Source organism: Sus scrofa, chromosome 5, assembly GCF_054392235.1.
Source record: "Sus scrofa isolate SSC_HxYL_T2T_F1_AM1 chromosome 5, Sscrofa_HxYL_maternal_Yorkshire_Landrace_v2.0, whole genome shotgun sequence".
Taxonomy (NCBI): Eukaryota; Metazoa; Chordata; class Mammalia; order Artiodactyla; family Suidae; genus Sus; species Sus scrofa.
Window position 1 is genome coordinate 19,546,286 of NC_139387.1, and position 20,534 is coordinate 19,566,819.

Below are 20,534 nucleotides of genomic sequence, written 5' to 3' on the forward strand. Positions count from 1 at the left end.
ACTCCCCAAAGGGATGGATTGAGTTTTGTTTGTAGCTAGATCAGTGTTAACAGGGATGTGACCTGGTTTACGGAACACGCCTCCTCTCTGCCTTCAAGAGAAGGAAAACTGAGGGAAACCCCCGCTCAAGAAGGTTCGCACTCCAGCCGCCTTCTTTCTCGTGTCCATAGCTGCAGCATCCCAACCAAGCCCAGCCCCTTCGTTTTCTCGCAGTGAACTGAGGGGCCGCCTTTGTTCTCTATTCCCCACAGAGCTGGAAGAGTCTCAGAGGAAGTGCCCGCCATGCTGGTATAAATTTGCCAACACTTTCCTCATCTGGGAGTGTCACCCCTACTGGATAAAGCTGAAAGAGATTGTGAACTTGATCGTCATGGACCCTTTTGTGGACCTGGCCATCACCATCTGCATTGTCCTCAATACGCTGTTTATGGCAATGGAGCACCATCCTATGACCCCGCAGTTTGAACATGTCTTGGCTGTAGGAAATCTGGTAAGATGGAGCACTGTCTCTTGATTTTACGATCTGAACGGGTTTTGCCTGTAGGACCTCTTTTGCTGATCCCGAAAGCTAGTGTTTAGTTGAAAAGAAAGGAATAGTTAATTGGAAGACACATGCTTCCACATATGCCGCAGCCCCAGCCGCTCTGCCCACCGTTGTGATCCCTTGGCTGTTTCCTCTTTCTGCAGAACTTTGAAGACGTCATTTAGGAGCTCTTGGCAGAAAACTACCCATGGTGACAGAATGGGAGGCATGGTACAGTGGGTTGGTTTCAGCAGCCTGAGCCAAGGACTCGTGGATTTTTTTTTTTCTCATTCTGTTCCTCACATTGAGTCCTGCATTACTCCAGCAAATCGCTTCCCCTTTCACCTTCAGCAACGACCACCACAGAATGGGGGAGCTCTTCTGGTGCCCTAAATGTAACGATGAATTTGCCCGTAATGTTATATATTAATTCTCCATATGGGGACTGTCTATGGGAAATTTTAAATTCTAGGTTGATTTCCCCCTCTGAGCTCTTATCCAGTTTTTACCATTAGTTGATCTGTGCCAAATTTTATTTTAAAGTTAGCCTAAGTCATAAATTTCTTATGTTATTTAGAAGATAAGTATACAGTTTTAAAGGATAGATTATATGGTGTATTCTGAAGTCAAGGAGTGGTGATTTGGGGATTATCTGTTTTACTTCATTAGTACAAAAACAGGAGTTGATTGAATTTGTGTGTGTGTGTGTGCGTGCTCGCGTGCGTGCATCTTTTTAGGGCCGCACCGGAGGCATATAGAGGTTCCCAGGCTAGGGGTCAAATTGGAGCTGTAGCTGCTGGCCTAGGCCACAGCCACAGCATCTGCAACCTACACCATAGCTCCCAGCAACGCCAGAGCCCCAACCCACTGAGCAAGACCAGGGATCAAACCCGCAACCTCATGGTTCCCAGTCAGGTTCGTTAACCTCTGAGCCACGACGGGAACTCCTGACTGAATTTTGGTAGACAGTAAAGAGTTAGAAAGAATCCTGTAGGTCATGTAGCCTCGTTTATTCCTTAGAAGTTACACCACAGGCACATCACATCTAGTTGTTACCATTTAATTTGTGTGTGATCTCTGCCTGCGTTCTCTTTCTCTCTCTCACACACATACACACACACAGATACACACATGCACAGGAACACACGCACAGGGACACACAGAGAGAGTTTCTACCTAAAGTCTGAATACACTATTAAAGTGTTATAATATTTTGACCTCTGACTCTGAAAACACACATAGCAAAAGGGATCTTTTATCTGGTTAGTCCTTATAGCTGATTTTATTCCCTAGTCCACATCCAAGATGATTCTGTGATGTTTCCGGTCTTCCTGTCTGAGTTAGTGACATCCTTCAGGCTCACTGCTGTGATGTGTGGCTCAATGAAGTACCTGTAGTCTTAAGACAGGACAGCCGTGGACTGTCCAGGACATCGCTAACTGGCTCCGAAAGGAGCCTGTGTCATCGGCTAACCCAGGGGCTTGGCAATCAAGCTGCATTTGGAGGCAGTCAACAACATCACTTAAATATCATCTTTATTTTATTAGTCAAAGCTTCTGCAATGAGAAATAGGACCTGTTGTTGTTGTTGTTGTTGTTGTTGAGGTGGCAGCAGTGGTGTTTTTCCTGCAGTGTTTTGTTTTTCTCAGAGTGTTTACTTTTACTTGCATTTGACAGAACTTGTTTCCGATTTCCAAGGGTTTTTGAGAGGGCTGTTCAAATACTACCAGCAGAATTGCCCTTAGACCAGGCCAGCAAATAATGTTATTTTCCCTTCTTAAAAATCTAGACATTTGGCGTCATACCTCAACTAGAGTGGTGAGCCTTCAGAAGACTGCTCAGAGGTGTTAGTGGAGACAGAGGGAGGAGGAGAAGTCAGCAGCTAATGTTCAGGGACTCCCTGAGCCAAATCACTCTGGGGGCGGAGCTTCGGGGTGGGGGGGGAGAGTAGGTGTGATGAGCGGTGGTGATGGAGAGCAGCGAGAGGCTCAGGACACTTTGGACTGGCCAGTGGCTTGGAAGTGAGGGTGGAGGGAAAGAAATCAAGAAGGGGGACTAGATTTAGGGCATCTGTTAACCGAGGGGGAGATGGGGACGACTGAGCAAGGAAAAGGTGTGGAGTTTAAGATCAAGAGTTCCGGGGAGTTCCCTTCATGGCTCAGCAGTGAACGAACCCGACTAGGATCCATGAGGATGAGGGTTCGATCCTTGGCCTCACTCAGTGGGTTGAGGATCCAGTATTGCTATGAGCTGTGGTATAGGTCACAGATGCGGCTCAGATCTGGCATTGCTGTGGCTGTGGTGTAGGCCGGCAGCTGCAGCTCCAGTTCAGCCCCTAGCCTGGGAACCTCCATGTGCCGTGAGTACGGCGCTAAAAAGCAAAAACAATAAAAAATAAATAAGTAAAATCAAGTTCTGTTTTGGACCTGTTAGCCTAAAAGAAGCCATTGATTTCTGTCCAGAAATGGTTTGCATCTACAAAATGAGGATAATACCATGCCCTTAGTAGTTGGGAAGATAAAACAAGAACCGATGCAGAAGTTTGGGGACGGTGAAGAGTCCTCTGCTTGTTTAGGACCCGTGTGAGTGTAGCTCAGTGGGAGAACTTTCAAGGGCCTGGAGCTGTAGATCCAGCCTTTGACTGAACCTGGGAATAAGAGAATGAAAACAATGGATGGACTCAGGTTTTCCCACAGCCGGGACAGCGAATTAAGCTGTGCGTGTCCATAGATGTGCAGATGGGTGTTTGGAGGGAAGGGAGAACAGTGTTCTGTAAATCGGCAGGCCCTGCCTCTTCCCACCTCCCCTCAGGAAAAAATGGTCCTGGTAGAAGGAAGCTTAAAGATAATTCAATGCAACCCCCATGTTTTATAGCGGAAACTGAAGCCAGGGAGGCTAGGTGACTTCTACAACTTTGTATCGCTTAGTAGATAAAGGTAATGACTTTTTTTTTTTTTTTTTGCAGCCATTTGAATACAGCAGTGAGTTTATAAGGTGGGGTTTTTTTAGGGAGTTCTCTGATGGCCTAGCATTCTCACTGCTGTGGCTCTGGTTGCTGCCATGCAGCATAGGTTCAATCCCTGGCCCAGGAATTCCCACATACTGCTTATGTGCTGAAAAAGAAAAAAAAAAAAAAAATACGAAAAGCAAAACATAACAAAAAACAAGAGAACCTGAAATAAATGTTGCAACGCTCATTTTTTTTTAAAAAGCAGTTGTTTTTTTTTTTAAACAACTCAATCTTACAGACGTTTCAAGTACAGTACAAAAAGCTATTTTTTGAGAGTAAGTTGCTGACACAGCCTGTCACCCCCAAATACTTTAGCGCGTTTTTTATAAACACGCACATTCTCCTACACAACCATGATATAACTGCCAAAATCGGGAAATTACCATGGCGCATCCCTGCCTTCTCATTCTCAGGCCCCTTGAAATTGTGCCAATAATCCCAGTAATAGGGAGGAAGCTGTTCCAGAGTTACCCCTGCATTTAGCTCTCATATCTCTAACTTTCTCCAGCCCAGGAGAGCGCCTCTGTCTTCAACTTCCATGACCTTATCAAGGTCAAATGTATCACGTTTGAAGATGACGAGCCAGTTCTTTCGTAGAATCCCCTCAATCTGGGTTTGTCCAGTACCTCCTCCTGATTAGACTCAGGTGATGCCTTTGGCAGGACTGTCCCACAAGCGAGGCCATCTTCCTCTCATCGCATCTGCCAGGTGGCACGATTTCCTTCCGTCCCATTTCTGCCGCTGATCACTTGATGACTTGATTAAGGAGAGGTCTGCCAGGCTTCTCTCCTGTAAAGTTATTCTTTTCCTGTTTATAATTAATAAGCATTCGTGAGGAAGACACTTTGAAACGATCTCAATTTCTTATTTTTCGTTAAATGTGATTGATTCTTTTATTTACTAATGTCAGTGTGGACTCGTGGTTTTCGGTTTTAGTCAGTGGGTTTTAATCCGTCCCCATCATGTACTTGGGTGTTTAAACGGTTCCCGATCTGGCCAGTGGGAGTCCCTTCAAGGTGGCTTCTGTGTCCTTTCAGCATCTCCTCCTTGCTTCTTTGTTTTTGCAGATATATTCCAGGCTGACTTTATATCTTTCCAGTCTCAGGCCTGGAATCAGCCGTTTCTCACGCAGCCCTTGTTTTAGTGGAAGCCGACATTTAGAAATCCAGGTCTGCCAGAGCGCGATGCCTCTCGGCACAGGGGCACTACATGGTTCTTTCTGGTTTCCCCTTTCTGTGTTTGTAACTCCTTCACCAACAGAAAGAAACCTGGTCGCCACTGTCTTTAGTAGGCGACCTTTGATCGTTTTTTTTAAAAAGCCACCATTACCTCTTCCAACGTTGGGTGTCCTCTCCCCGGGGCAGGCTCTGAACCCCATGCTGGGCCTCCGGCATCCACACAGCATCCTTCATGTCGACCCCTCCTCACACGTCTCAGGCCGACACCCAGGCCGGGCCACCCCACACCCCCTCGTTTTCCATACCCCACTCGAACTCCTTGAACGCCTCTCAGTATACCCCTCCCCACCCTACACCAGGGTTCCCCCACCATAGAAGCTCTCTGCATCCTGCTTGGACTCAGACACCCCACGCCGGGCCTCCCCCCTTGCCCTGCTCAGGCTCTGACTCTCTGCTCCCTGCTGCCCGCCTGCAGGGACCCGCCCCTCCCCACCTCCCCCCACTCAGGCCGTCCTTCCACCCGGAAGCTCTCCTCGCCTGGCTCTGTAGCTAACTCCTGATGCCAGGCCACGTGCCCCTCACCCTGCTTGGCTCTGACACGCCTCCCTGGGCCAGCTGTCTGTGTGGACACTTTCTTGAGCCCTCTCAGGCTTTGACACCCCACATCAAGCCGTCCTCCCCCTGAGGATGCCCTCTCCACCTGGTTAAGCTCTAACCCTCTCTGCCCAGTCTCCTACCCGCTCCAGCGTGGGCACTCTCCAGCCGTCCTCAGGCCTTCGCACCCTGTGCTGGGCAGCCATCCCACGCAGACACTGGACTGGCCCCCAGTGGGCACCCTCCATGGCCTACATAGGCTCTGACAGCCCACCCTAGGCAGCCCTCCTTCTCAGCTGCCCCAGGCCCCCCACCATGTAGATAAGAGCTTTAGGACTAAATCTCTTGAGAGGAGGGGGTCTGGAAGGAAGGGTGAAAGCTTAACCTGACATGTAAGTTTAATTTCCGAGAATCTAAGCCAAAAAAGAAAAACAGGAAGTTGTTTTTCCTCCTTTACCAAATACACATGAATGTTATGTGGTAAAGTAACTACAGTTTAACTAGATTTTCAACCAAAAGGAATTCTTTCCAGATTTTAATTTTTCTTTGATCTGTGTCCCTGTAGCCCCTTATACATACGCTTTTTAGAAACCTACTTCCTGATATTTTAGTCTTTGTGCCTGGATCTTTCATTTGGATAAGCAGCCATTCTAGTCTGCACAGATCTGACGGGGCTCCTGGGACATAGAACTTTCCCTTAAAAGTGGGGCAGTTCTGAGCAAGCCAGTACAAGTGGATCACCTTGTCCACCCAGGATGGAGGACTTTGAGCACTAAAACCAGACGAATCTCAGTATTACAACCACTTGGGTCACCCGACCTCAGGGTGACCGAGTTCCCAAGGATCTGCTATTTTTCATGGTCACATGTTGGTTTTTCCCTGTCTCCACTGCAGTACACACAGGGCTTTTGTCAAATTGAATTTCATCCTCTTTGGAAGGACTACAGAGCAGGAGCTCCTCGGCCTCCTGGGAGGAGACAGGGGCAAACAAATCCGAAAGGCTCCCAGAGGAGCCTGATTTGTCTGCAGACGCAGTTGTGGCAGAGGACAGAGGAGGTGTGCTGCTTCCCCCTACCCTTCCCAGGCCCCAGGCTGACCCCCAGTCTCAGGGCACCGGAGACCTTGCCTGCTGCCCTGGCATTATGTTCTCAGGCCGGTGCCAGGGGCTTGTCCAAACTAGAAACATATGCTGCCTGTGAATTCAGAGCATTTGATTGGAACAGACTTCTCCATCTTTTTTTGGTTTTAGGGCCCTGTTATTCTCTTAAAAAGAGCTAAAGCGCTTTCATTTATGTGAGTTATCTTTTCATATTTACCATATTTGAAATTAAAACCAACAAAAATCTTAAATACTTATTTTTAAATCACAATCATATATCCATTACACAGTTATGTAAATAACATTTTATGGGGGAAAATATTTTCTGAAGGAAAAAAATGGATTGTTTGGCATTTTTGCAAATCTCTGTCATGTCTAGTGTTTTGTGTGTTTGAGTTTTTGGTTGTGTTTTGTTTCGGCCATGCCTGCGGCATACAGAAGTTCCCAAGCCAGGGGTCAAACCCACGCCACACCAGTTACCCAAGCCACAGCAGTGGCAATGCCAGACCCTTAACTGCTAGGCTACCAGGGAACTCTTCGTGTCTGGTTTAGTAGAAGATACCTAGATTTATCTGCTTCTGTACTTAATCCATCGCTATATATTATTTTGCTTAAAGTGAAAGATGAAAACCTGGCCTCACACAGATATGTAGTTGGAAAGAGAAGAAGACTTCATACCCCATGAGGGTCTTAGGGACCCAAGGATCCCCCAGTACACTTTGAGAGCTGCGGTACTAGAACATAAATTCTCAGGTGAATACTTGATGACATTCACAAGAGTGACATTTATATACAGTTATTGATGTGCTGCTTGTAATTCCTTTTTCTCCTCCTCAAGAAGCATATCACGGTGCAAATAAAAATAACATCAAAGGGAGAACCTTAAATCTAGTCTCCTCTGTTTTTAAAAAAGTAATTCTTTCATGCAACCAATAGTTACAGATTTATTTTCTCCCAAGCCCCAAACGAGGGCAGCCCACTGTGTGTGTTGAAACAACACAGTTGCTGGTGTCAGTCTCAGGCCTTCCTACCAGGCAGCCAGAGGCCAGTCCACCCTTTGAAAGGCCACACCACGTGACCGTGTCATTGATCTTCTCTCAGGAGCCAGAGTTCCCACAGTATAGGTATTCTCAGGTCATTCAGCTCGTGCCTGTTACTAAGCACTTCTGTGTGTTCGCCAGGAACCAAGGGGACAGCACATTCAGTCTCTGCTTAGTGTGTATAAAGCGGGTTCATGTTGCTCCGTAAAGAAACCTTTGATGGGCTCACGCTGAGGGTAAACTGTGTGTCGGGAGCTGATGAGCTGCCCCTACTTTCCTGACTCACTGCGAGTGATATCCCTTCTGTAGAAGCTTAACTTGCACTATGAACTTTGATTTAGCTTAACAGAAAAGGACATTAAACAGTAGCATTAAAATAATAAGCGTTTGTAAGGTGGTGAGACTATGAATGGATCTCCTGTAGTTTGCACATGTTTAGCTGTGTCCCATTGCTTTTACCACTGAAAATAAGAAACCCTGGAGTTCCCGTCGTGGCTCAGCGGTTAGTGAACCCAACTAGCGTCTGTGAAGATGCGGGTTTGATCCCTGGCCTTGCCCATTGGGTTAAGGATCCAGCTTTGCTGTGAGCTGTGGTGTAGGTCAGTAGCTGCAGTTCTTATTGGACCCCTAGCCTGGGAACCTCCACATCCTGCGTGTACGGCCCTAAAAAGACAAAAAAGAAAGAAAGAAAGAAACCCTGCAGCAGATTATGTCTGTGTTTGAGAAGACGCATAATGTCAAGTCAGGACTAATTCTCATATAGTTATAACACAGAGAGTGCAATTTTTTTTTTTTTGTCTTTTGTTGTTGTTGTTGTTGTTGCTATTTCTTGGGCCGCTCCCGCGGCATATGGAGGTTCCCAGGCTAGGGGTCCAATCGGAGCTGTAGCCACCGGCCTACGCCAGAGCCACAGCAACGCGGGATCCGAGCTGCGTCTGCAACCTACACCACAGCTCACGGCAACGCCGGATCGTTAACCCACTGAGCAAGGGCAGGGACCGAACCCGCAACCTCATGGTTCCTAGTCGGATTCGTTAACCACTGCGCCACGACGGGAACTCCGCAATTTTTTTAACAACATCCCAAACATACCCACTCAGATGCTGGCCGACCCTTGAGGAGTCAGTCACTTGTGTGATATTCCCCGTTGCTTAGAATCATGTTTAAACTGCAGTCTTGAACGACGTGCATTGAGGAGTTCTGGCAACAAAGATGGGGGCGCCGGGCTGAGTACTTGATTCAGGGGAAGTAAGAAGACTTTCCCGCATCGTGCGGCGTGGTCAGGGGACATCTGAGTGTTGCTGTCCTCAGATGGAGGATTTAGTCAAGGCTGGCTCTTGCGGCTTCTTGGATGTGTCGTAATCAAAGTTAAATGATAAAGGCGTTTTCTTTCTTGTGCTTTTTCTTACGCCTGCCTTCTGCTCTTTAGGTTTTCACTGGAATTTTCACAGCGGAAATGTTCCTGAAGCTCATAGCCATGGATCCCTACTATTATTTCCAAGAAGGTTGGAACATTTTTGACGGATTTATTGTCTCCCTCAGTTTAATGGAACTGAGTCTAGCAGACGTGGAGGGGCTTTCAGTGCTGCGATCTTTCCGATTGGTATTCCATATTTCTCCCATTTCTTTTTACATTTCCTGTCTTGCAGCTGCTAGAAAGAGTTTTGCATAAGTTAATCTCGTGATTTTTTTTTTTAAGTCCTTAGCTATATTCTACTCTCAACTTCCGTTGGCTGCTTATTGGCTTAGCTACTGAAATCTTGAAAACTTTTCTGCTAACTGCCTAATGTAGAGAGTCGTTTTTAAAATCAGTCAACAAACTGGAGTCAGTTTTAGGATGTTCCTCGGAAGATAGTGGTTCATCTAAAAGATGAGGAAGAAGGATTCCCAGGGGCTCTTCTGAGGTCTGCTTGGGATTTGCTGGTGAGCCTATTTCTGCATCGGAGCATTGCCCTGAAATGGCAAGAATTTCTCCGTTTTTAAAAATGGCTCTCCTCATTTCTTCTATCCTTCCAGAAAACAAGAATAAAATAATGTTTTAAAAAATTGTATTGACATTAGTTGTTGGACATTGGTCATAAGTTGAGGATGATTTTTTAATGTATTTAATGTAATTTAATACTACAATGACTCTGAAAGGATAATGACATCCTCAAGTAGCTTCCCGTAAGCATCGATATAAGCGATGTCCTGATTCAGTCCCTTGAGAAGCTGAGTTACCTGGAGGATATCCCACTCAGAGCCTCAGAAATGGCTTCGGTTTTTCTCCTTATTGGGAAGGTATCTAAGCATCTCGACTGAAAGGATTTAAGGTTTTTTAATCAGGATATTCAAAATATCTAAGAAAGAGAATTGGATCAGAGGGAAACAATTTGTAAACCAGAGACTTCATTCAATCCAAGTCACAAATAACATCTGCCAAGTTTCTGGAACCTCTGCTTACTAGTCATTGGTTAGGATCCAGCCCGCAGTAGACTTTTTGAGAATAGTTCTTATTACCTAGAAGATGAAGAATTAAGAGAATGAAGCCTTAGCACTAATATTCTTAATAAATTAAAAGCCACTCAGAAACGGAAAACATACAAAGAACCCAGATTATACACAGAGCAACAACACCTAGGAAACTGTGAACTCTCAGATAAGACTCAAGTTTTCAATAGGAAAAAAAAGTCCGAATCCTTCTACCAGGATTCCTATTACATCATGTGTTAGTTGTTAACTTAAGGCATATGATGATGGCCTCTAGTCATGGGTTCATGCATTATAATTCTCAGTCTATTAGCCAAGACCTTGTAAGCATTCATTGCAGAATACAGAAAGTTCGTGATTGACAGATACCAGAAGTTCTGTCCTCTGAATTAACATCAGCATAGTCCCTTTTCATAAGATGTATAGTCTCTTTTCAAAAGATGGCTCCACTTGGGAGTTTTGTTTTTCCTTGAAGTTATTCCAAGCATATCACAGAGTTCCCTGTCAGCCATTGATTATTTATTGGCAAACGAAAGGAAAGCTAGGTAGAATGTTTAAATGCTTGCTTTTTTAAGGAGACAGATGACTTATTTTCACTATCCTTACCAGACTGATCTTTTGCAGATCACGTTTTCCCTGATACGTCTCTTGAGAAGTCAAGAGAAAATTAATGGGAAAGGATATGTTCATGTATTGCTTGTTTTTTGGTTTTGGTTTTTGTTTTTGTTTTTCTTAATAGATTGACCCAGAGACTAATACAGGGGGCTAGAGGCAGTATTCTTGGTTCTTAGTTCTAAATCTCTCACTTACTGTACAGTTATTCAGTTTCCCTCTCTATGCCTCAGTTGCTCCCATTTTAGTCTAAAACACTGTTAGAAGGTTCTGGGAATTTCCCAAGGGTGCTCAATAAATTTAAGCTGATCTTAACTAATTTTATACGTTATTATTACAGCCGTGTGGTAAGAATAAATGGACTGACTACCATTTGGGTTTTATTTGTTTGTTTGTTTTTTCCTTAGCTTCGAGTCTTCAAATTGGCCAAATCCTGGCCCACCCTGAACATGCTGATCAAGATTATTGGAAATTCAGTGGGTGCCCTGGGCAACCTGACCCTGGTGCTGGCCATTATTGTTTTCATCTTTGCCGTGGTGGGGATGCAGCTCTTTGGAAAGAGCTACAAAGAGTGTGTCTGCAAGATCAACCAGGACTGTGAACTCCCTCGCTGGCACATGCATGACTTTTTTCATTCTTTCCTCATTGTCTTTCGAGTGTTGTGCGGGGAGTGGATCGAGACCATGTGGGACTGCATGGAGGTGGCCGGCCAGGCCATGTGCCTCATTGTCTTCATGATGGTCATGGTTATTGGCAACTTGGTGGTTAGTACGAACTTGTAGATCTTTTTGTTCTTTGCTCTGAACATCTTACCCTTGACCCAGAAGCCCGATCTGCTTAGTCCTTCTACTACCTTCCATGTCTGTGTTGGTCTTTATTCTTTCTTGGCCCGAGAACCCTAAGATACAAATGAAGGAAAGGAGACTGCTGTTTTCAGAGGCCTACTGGATCATGAGCCACACAACCTTCTGATGTTTTTTCATAGTTATGGAAACAAAACTCAGCCAATTTAGGGACTTTTCCAAAGTCACACCAAGTAGATGTCAGGGCTTGTGTTAGATCCTTGACTTTAGAGTCTGTGGCTCTTTCTGCTACAAAAGTTTCATTCATCTGAGCCAGAATTTCTCAACCTTGACGCTATCGATCGTTTGGGCTAAATAATTATTTGTTGTGGAACTGTCCTGTGTGTTGCAGGAAATTTGCAGTATCCCTGGCCCCTACTCTTTACTGGCCAGTCGTGTGACAACTAAAAATGTCTTCTCACATTGCCACCTGTCCCCAGGGGGCAAAATTGCCCTCCACTAAGAACCATGGGTCTAAACCACGTTAGAGTTTTATCTGATTTGTGTAGATGGCAAATCACTTTCTTGCTTCCCTCTGATCTGTCCACCTGCTGTCTTCTGTTTCTCGATATAGAACATTCACCCACAGGAATTTAACACTTTACTTTTCAAAGTGTCCGCTGAGGACTAGTGGCACTGAGATGGCGTGAGAGTGTCTTAGAGATGCAGACTCTTAGGGCCCTCCCCAGAACCACTGACTCAGCATCTGCATTTTTAACATGATCCCCAGGTGATTCACAGACACTACAGTTTGAGAGGCGAATCATCATTCAGATCAGGCCAGAGCCCCCTTGCAAGTGTAGAGCAAGAAGGGCTGGAGGAAGACAAACTCGGACGACCCCTTGTAAGCTCACCCATGGTTGTTCTCTTCCTTTTCCTGCCACACGGAAGCATCTGCCAATAGAGGTTCCTACTCACCAGCCTCTGAACCTGCCACGGCCACCCTGTTCTCTGTAAGAGCTGTAAAAATAGACACTGCAATGTGTCTTAATACTCCCGTTCTCTATTTCTAGCCACTTTCCTCTCAGTCCTGGTCCCTCCAGTCTTTCCACTCCTTCCGTGAATACAGCTACTGCCTGCTGGTCCACAGCAGGATCAGCACCAGAGCCCTGAACTCCCACCCTTCCTCTAGTCTCCTGTCCTCAGTTGTTCCAAGGACATCTCTCCATGACTGTCTACAGTTACCTGAGCATGTGGTAAAAGCCACTATTATTTCTGCCTCTGATGACACCTTTCCCAGTCCCCCTTGGCTCAGGCCTTCTGCCCACCTAGTCTCAGGAATCTGTAAGTCTCTTCTGACTTTTCTCTCTACTCCTGGTGAGTATCTGGCGTCCTTCCTAAGGCTTTCTTCTTGGCGTTTCTATACCTGCATCTTTCTCTGTAGGAGTTCCGAGAGCCACCCCTTCCTCCATTTCTCTAACCCACCTAGTATTTCTAACAGTGTGATGAAGGCCACCTTTGTCTCAGTCACCTAAGTGTCACTCATTAATGAAGGCTGAGTCCCAGGCCCTACACCAGATGGGACCCGATGAGGCAGAATCTTTCAGGCGAGGCCAAGGAGATGCTTGTTTCTAACAAGCATCCCACCCCAGGAGATTCTCTTGCATGCTAAGGTCGGAGATTACTGTAGCCTAATCCAGACCCTTATCAACTCATGCAAGCAACAGCCCCCTAACTCCCAGTGCCCCCTGTGTGCGTAGCTAGAAGGAATGACTTTCTCAAATCTCTGTCACATCTGCGACTCCTTTACTCAAGGACTAATGGTAGATCCAGTTAAATAAAATCCAGATCTTTTAGCCTGGCCTTCAAAGTCCTGTCCATCTCACCCCCATTTTACTAGCTGTATTCCTCTAATTCTGCAAACGGCCCAGGTAATCCAGTGACGCAAAGCTCATTTACTGTCTCCATCTCTCCCACTCTGCACACATGATTATCTCCACCTAAAATGTATGCCTTACTCTTCTTCAGAAGTGTGACAAAGTAAGGGCCAAGTGTAAATCAAGAAGTGAACACCTCTCCCACTTTTCAAAAGTAAGTCTTAATAAAAAATTAATTAATTAATCATAATGCGCAGTGTGGTAAAGTAGGAAAAAAAAAACCCAACATACATAAAGCTTGTTTCTGATGGTTTAACACTTAGATAGACAATAGAACACAAAAATCATCATCACTGTCTTGCAAAAGCTATTTTATTTCAATAAATGCTAGGAAAACACAATTAAAATAGGATGGCATAAAATGTATTTCAGGTCTACCTTCTGTATCTGTTGTATGAAAGTCTGGCTCTCCAAGCCTCATGTATTTTTCTAACCTGGATCCTCCAAGAAGATAACTACTGCTTCTGAACACATGGCCTTGCTGCATTCTTTGATCCTCCCCAGTAATCCATGCCCGCCTTTTTGTTTTTATTTTGGGGGCGTTTTCTTCCAAAATGCATACAGCCTTTGTTTTTGTTTTTGATTATAAGAAAATCAGTATAGGAATTTCCTGGTGGTCTAGAGGGTTAAGGATCCGGTGTTATCATTGCTGTGATTGGGTCACTGCTGGCACAGATTTAATCTAATCCCTGGCCTGATATGACTGCACCTCATCGAGAGTACAGCCAAAAGAAAAAAGAAAAAAAAGCAATATATTTAGAAGTACATATATATGCTTGTAAAGTATAAAGGAATCAAGAAAAGGAGCGCTAAACCCCTTGTATTAAAACCAAACAAAATGCCCACCTAGTGACACGAGCGTTTAAAACATTCTGCAGATCCAAGAAAACACAAAAGAAACTTGAGTCTTTTCCCATAAGTCCGTGGGCTTCCAGTTTGCACCCCTAGTTTAGTGGACGATATTACCTAACACCCTCTACATTCCCTCTCCTTTTTCCCAATGCCACTGGTACAGGTGCTGAACTTGTTTCTGGCCTTGCTCCTGAGCTCCTTCAGCGCCGACAACCTGGCGGCCACCGACGACGATGGGGAGATGAACAACCTGCAGATCTCGGTCATCCGGATCAAGAAGGGTGTGGCTTGGACCAAACTCAAAGTGCACGCCTTCATGCAGGCCCACTTCAAGCAGCGCGAGGCTGACGAAGTGAAGCCTCTGGACGAGCTGTACGAAAAGAAGGCCAACTGCATCGCCAACCACACTGGCGCCGACATCCACCGGAACGGCGACTTCCAGAAAAACGGCAACGGCACGACCAGCGGCATCGGCAGCAGCGTGGAGAAGTACATCATCGATGAGGACCACATGTCCTTCATCAACAACCCCAACCTGACCGTGAGAGTGCCCATCGCCGTGGGCGAGTCGGATTTTGAGAACCTCAACACGGAAGACGTCAGCAGCGAGTCGGATCCTGAAGGCAGCAAAGATGTAAGGTCCCAGCCGAGACACCAGTCCTCATCCCGCGTGAGGACAGACAGGGCTCTGGCAGCCCCTGGCAGCGACTGGTTCAGCCATGGGCCTGGCAGAGAGATTCTGGAAGAGCCACCTCTCACCTTTTGAGAACCGGCCCTGCCCATCGGGGTTGTTCTCAATGATCTAACCTCCTGAGACGTTCCCGAGTCTGTCTCCACTGCTTCTGGATCATCCGGATCAGAGGCTGGAGGAAACCCTTGAGTACTTCCCTGCCCTGTAGCAGCGAGGCCAGCCTGTGGCCACGTTCTGTTGAGGGTGGATCCCTGGAACCTGAGAGTGGGTTTTCATGTTATACCCCATCCCGACAGGAGTTTCGAGGGCTCTGGGGTCATTGTTGGCCTGTGATGCATTGGGTGGTGACCAGTTTGTAATAAGAAGTGTGACTGGTGCATCGTCTGTACCAAAGGTAGCTTGTTCAGCGTAGAGTGGATGTGTGGCCACAGTGTGGCTTATCGCCCCCTTCCTTGTGTATCTAGAAACTGGATGATACCAGCTCCTCTGAAGGCAGCACCATCGATATCAAGCCGGAAGTAGAAGAAGTCCCTGTGGAACAGCCCGAGGAATACTTGGATCCGGACGCCTGCTTCACAGAAGGTGAAAGGGGGCAAGGACAGGGGACGGGCGTGTGGCACTTGTGCTGCTCACAGAGAAATTTCTGCCAGGGTCCGTGGTTGGCTGGGGAGGGGGGCTCCGTGGCCAGCTTTAAGAACTTTGTGCCCCACCTCATCCTTTTGAGGGAGGTTGATACGGCTTTCTCTGTCAGATTCTTGCCGTAACAAGTTTTTATTCTCAAACTGTTCTTTGTCCGTTTTCTCTCGACATCAGGCCTGTTCTGTCGTGGCCGTTTCTGCCCCCTGACTACACTTTCCTCCTCCCTCTCGCTGCGTCTTTATGGGACATCTTCCCACCTCCAGAGGGCCTTGCCCTGGTAGCCTGGCAGCATGGCCTCAGCCCTGCCACCCTCTCCATTTCCAAATCACATTTTCTGATTCAGCCACTGTCCTCTTGGCTGTGTGGTGGGGAAGCTCCCACAGGGGCCCTGGGAGAAGGAGAGGGCAGGTCTGGGTGGGCACAGCCCGCCGTCTGACGCGCCTCTCCCACTGGTGCCAGGTTGTGTCCAGAGATTCAAGTGCTGCCAGGTCAACATCGAGGAAGGGCTCGGCAAGTCCTGGTGGATCCTGCGGAAGACCTGCTTCCTCATCGTGGAGCACAATTGGTTTGAGACCTTCATCATCTTCATGATTCTGCTCAGCAGCGGCGCCCTGGTGAGGCCCGGGGCAGAGCACCCGGAGGGGCTGGCCGGGGAAGGGGTCTGCGGACCCGTGGGAAGGACCGGATGGGCCCAAGCCCGGTTTCTCTGAGAACACAGCTCGGCTGTGGACCCGAGGGTGACGATCCGTTAAGGTGCTTTGGGCTGTGTTTTGAGCCTTTGGGATTGGAAGTCTCATTTGCCCACATGTTCGTCTTCAGACTCAGCATGATCCCTCCTAAGCCTAAGACGCCCTTTTCATCAGAATGAGAATACGAATTACCCAGTGTCTTCCCCGCTTGGTTTGCCCAGTTCTAAACGGCTTCCTAAAGTACACTTCCATTTCTCACCTAATATCCCGAAACTCTCGCTTGACTTTTTGGTTCCCCAAGGTGGGAGGGAGGTGCCCCTGGCACTGCAGACACTCAGAGTCAGATCCCCGCCGGGCCTGGGGCGCCCCTGGCACTGCAGGCCCTCAGAGTCAGATCCCCGCCGGGCCTGGGGCGCCCCTGGCACTGCAGACCCTCAGAGTCAGATCCCCGCCGGGCCTGGGGCGCCCCTGGCACTGCAGACACTCAGAGTCAGATCCCTGCCGGGCCTGGGGCGCCCCAGGCACTGCAGACACTCATCGTCAGATCCCCGCAGGGCCTGGGGAGCCCCTGGCACTGTAGACACTCAGAGTCAGATCCCTGGTACAAAGATTATTTATGCGCACGTGGTTGTGAGTGCTTAGTGTTAGTTAGTGAGACACACAGGGCACTGAACACATAGGCTCCCCCACTGCTGGGGCTCATTATCTTAGCTAGGCTGGGCTATAACTGAGGAGGTCTGGACAGGGTCCTGGTTGAGTAGATAAGAAGACAGCAGGGTCCAGTGACACTACACATTTTCCTCCTTTTAATTAAGGGAAAGGTGAAGAGTACAGGATTTTGAAATGTTTTGAAGAAAGTGGGCACATTCAGGTAGGTGGGGTATCCATGCCTGATCTGGAAGCAAAAAATAACAAGAGAGAAACCCCACCTTTAGTGTTAAAGATCCCCCAGAGACGGGAGCTTTCGCTGACTTGCGAGGTGAGAGCATAGGAGAAGCGGAGCCAGGCAGTCACCTGTATCAAGAAGAGCCCTAGAGCCTGAAGAGGGCCCTGGGAAGGCAGGGCGAGGGCTGTGCAGGAAAGCAGCCGGCTGGAGCGGGAGGCAGAGAAGGTGGCTCGGAAGCCTTGGTCCGAGTGAAGGGGAGCCAGACTGTCCTGCCTGCCCCCAGCCACTTATTGCAACACAGGCATTCACGCAAGGCTTGCTGAGACGCTGTGGGGGCCGCAAGGTGACAGTATGGGCTCTGCCCTTGGTGGGGGGCGGGGGGGGGGGGAGGTCAGCCTCAGGCCAGAGACTGAAAAAGGTCTTTTGTTATTGTTCTCAGCGTTTTTCTCCAAACCTAGTAAGCAGAACCCTAAAATCAGAGAGGCCATGCCTCCCACTGAGATTCTTCTCTTCCCCATCGCAAAAAAAAAAAAAAAAAAAAAAAAAAGAATAAAAGCAGCAGTGAAACAAAATTATTGAAATTTTGCTGCTACCTGTGTCAGCTCTTGTTTATAATTAGTTAATAAAACACTGGGCTCTGGACTCGAAGGCCCTGTGCATTAGTCAGCATGAGACTCACAATAGCCAAGCGCGGCCACAGCTAAAGTGTCCAAGGAGAGACTAGAGTGTGGCTGGGAGGAGACCTCAGAGGGGCTCAGAGCCCCCACGGACAGGAAGACCAGCCTCAGGCAGGTCGCAGGTGCTGGGCTCTAGGGTGGATTTCTGCAGATGGAGGTCAAGGAAGCTGTAGTCTTTCCCATTGAGCAGAGAGGATGTTTTTGTACCGAGACCCTGAGCAGGACTGTGGACCCACGACCCTGGCCCCACTGCCCAGCGATAAAATAGGCACTGTTGTCCACATGCATCCATGTTGGAAGAAGAGTCTGTGGGCAGTCTGGCTCTGTCCTGCCTCTGGAACTGTCCAGAGCAGCCACCTCCGATGCAGAACAGGGACCTTTATCTACGTCCTGTTTTTCTCATGCCTCAGGGACTCCCTCCACTCAGCACAGACCTTCTGCAGCCTCCCCCACCCCGCCCCGCTCATGCGTGAGGGCACTGCCCTTTGCATCACTGAACCCCCGCATTTAGGAGTTCCAGAGAAAGAAGGGAGTGCCGAGAGCCTCTTCACTCCCAGCTCTGTAACCCTCCGCCTGTGTCTGTGGTGTCAGGGGCTGAAACGAGAACTTCTGTCGTATAAACATGTGTACAGTGTTAGCGAGGATGTGGGAATATTGGACCCTTATATGCCGCTGATGTAAACTGGTTCAGAAAACAACTTCCTCGAGAAAAAAAGGAAAATGGGAGTTCCTGTCGTGGCTCAGTGGTTAACAAATCCGACTAGGAACCATGAGGTTGCAGGTTCGATCTCTGGCCTTGCTCAGTGGGTTAGGGATCCAGCATTGCCGTGAGCTGTGGTGTAGGTCGCAGACGCAGCTGGGATCCCGAGTTGCTGTGGCTGTGGGTGTAGGACGGCAGCTACAGCTCCGATTCAACCCCTAGCCTGGGACCCTCCATATGCCACAGAAGTGGCCCTAGAAATGGCAAAAAGACAAAAAAAAAAAAGAAAATGAAACACAGAATTAGCTACCCTGTGACCCAGCCATTCCACTCCTGGGTATATACCTGAGAGGAATAAAAACATGTCCACATGAAAACTTGCCCACAGGAGTTCCCGTCGTGGCGCAGTGGTTAACGAATCCGACTAGGAACCATGAGGTTGCGGGTTCGGTCCCTGCCCTTGCTCAGTGGGTTAACGATCCGGCGTTGCCGTGAGCTGTGGTGTAGGTCGCAGACGCGGCTCGGATCCCGTGTTGCTGTGGCTCTGGTGTAGGCCGGTGGCTACAGCTCCGATTCAACCCCTAGCCTGGGAACCTCCATATGCCGTGGGAGCGGCCCAAGAAATAGCAACAATAACAACAACAACAACAACAACAACAAAAGAGACAAAAGACAAAAAAAAAAAAAAAGAAAAGAAAAGTTGCCCACAAATGTTCATAGCGTCCTTACTCAGCAATGGCCAAAAAAGTAAAAACAGCGCACATGTCCATCAGTTGATGAAGGACAAACCAAACGTGGTGTAGCCGCACCGGCATAGTTTCCATCCGCAGAAAGAAAAACGAAGGGCTGAGCGTGCCACGGCATGGACGGGCCCTGAGAATGTTCTTCTGTGGTAAAGAAGCCAGTCACGGGGGACCGCCTAGGATATCATTCCTTTTCTACGAAATGTCCAGAAGGAGCAGACCTGTCACTGGAGACAGAAAGTCGCTTAGTGGTTGCCAGGACTCGGGGGAGCCCAGGAGACTAGAGGGTGCGGGATTTCTTTGGGGGGTGATGGAAATAGAACTCGCCTCTGGCGACAGCTGTATGATTCTGAGTATATGAACAGCTCCTGCACTGTATACTGGAAGTTGCTGAATGGCGTGGCATGTGAATTACATCTCAAGAAAACTGGTTTTTTCAAAAAAGCCACATGTAGCAGGGGATAGCGCGAAAGAGACAGGAAGCCGATGAGGGGCCAGCCACAGGCGGGAGGGCTGCCGCGGGGCTGGCACCTCCGTGTTGCATGCTTGCCTGTAGGCACCCTGGGCAGCCGCTGCCTCTCTTTCAGGCCTTCGAGGACATCTACATCGAGCAGAGGAAGACCATCCGCACCATCCTGGAGTACGCGGACAAGGTCTTCACCTACATCTTCATCCTGGAGATGCTGCTCAAGTGGACAGCCTATGGCTTCGTCAAGTTCTTCACCAATGCCTGGTGCTGGCTGGACTTCCTCATCGTGGCTGTACGTGTCCTGCTTTCTACTTCCCACCCCTGGCGGCAGGAGAGCAGAAACGGGGATTGTCTTTCCTCTCATGGCTGGACGTGCCCAGGGGCCCAGGGTGTAGGGCAAGATATTGATGTGGGTTTGGGTGAAGTTCCTTTCCCAGCCCTCAGATCGTAGCTTTGGGAAAGGACTTTGCTCCTGGCACTAACTAACCAGCTCTTGACGCTGGTGGTTTGGCTTAGACGTTTCAGAGATGAGGAACGGGAAGTAGAATCATTGGTGCCAAAGCCTCGTTCCCAGGCCGGGGTCAGGGAGGTTCTGGCCCCAAACCAGTAGGGTGGCCTCCTGCTGCTGCCAGGAGAGGATGAGGGGGTGCTCTTGGGAGGGAGCTGCTGGTGGGGTCTCGGTAGACTCTCCTGACGACCACTGCCACAGACGCGTGCATCCAGACTCCTCTGAACGAGGCCGTCTGCCAGGAAGAGGGGGCGTTTACACCGAAATAACCCCTGCTCCCCCCGCTTCCCACACATTGCCGTTTCCACAGTGGTGATCAAACTTAACAAAAATCCTCTTCTCCTCCAGGTTTCAAGACTGTCTTCAAGGCTTGGTGGCTTTCACTGCCGTGTTGCTTTTCAGGGTGGAAGCTGCATCACCCGTAACTATTTCTCACC

The 20,534-nt window shown here is 48.2% G+C and overlaps 1 protein-coding gene across 15 annotated transcripts in view; it reads left to right on the forward strand.

Moving 5' to 3' along the window:
* The window catches only part of SCN8A (sodium voltage-gated channel alpha subunit 8), a 192,699-nt gene that overhangs the window by 146,377 nt on the left and 25,788 nt on the right, over positions 1 to 20,534 (forward strand). For 13 of the 15 annotated variants that reach the window (XR_014803177.1, XR_014803178.1, XR_014803176.1 and 10 more), the window contains 7 exons: positions 252 to 490; positions 8,873 to 9,046; positions 10,932 to 11,288; positions 14,259 to 14,729; positions 15,251 to 15,368; positions 15,885 to 16,039; positions 19,708 to 19,881. Coding sequence is in view for 12 of the 15 variants with exons in the window: in XM_084955570.1 (XP_084811696.1) it covers positions 252 to 490; positions 8,873 to 9,046; positions 10,932 to 11,288; positions 14,259 to 14,729; positions 15,251 to 15,368; positions 15,885 to 16,039; positions 19,708 to 19,881 (1,688 nt within the window). In the remaining 3 variants the exon portion in view is untranslated. The remainder of the gene's footprint in view (positions 1 to 251; positions 491 to 8,872; positions 9,047 to 10,931; positions 11,289 to 14,258; positions 14,730 to 15,250; positions 15,369 to 15,884; positions 16,040 to 19,707; positions 19,882 to 20,534) is intronic. The other 2 variants (XM_084955580.1, XM_084955581.1) reach the window with 1 other exon arrangement.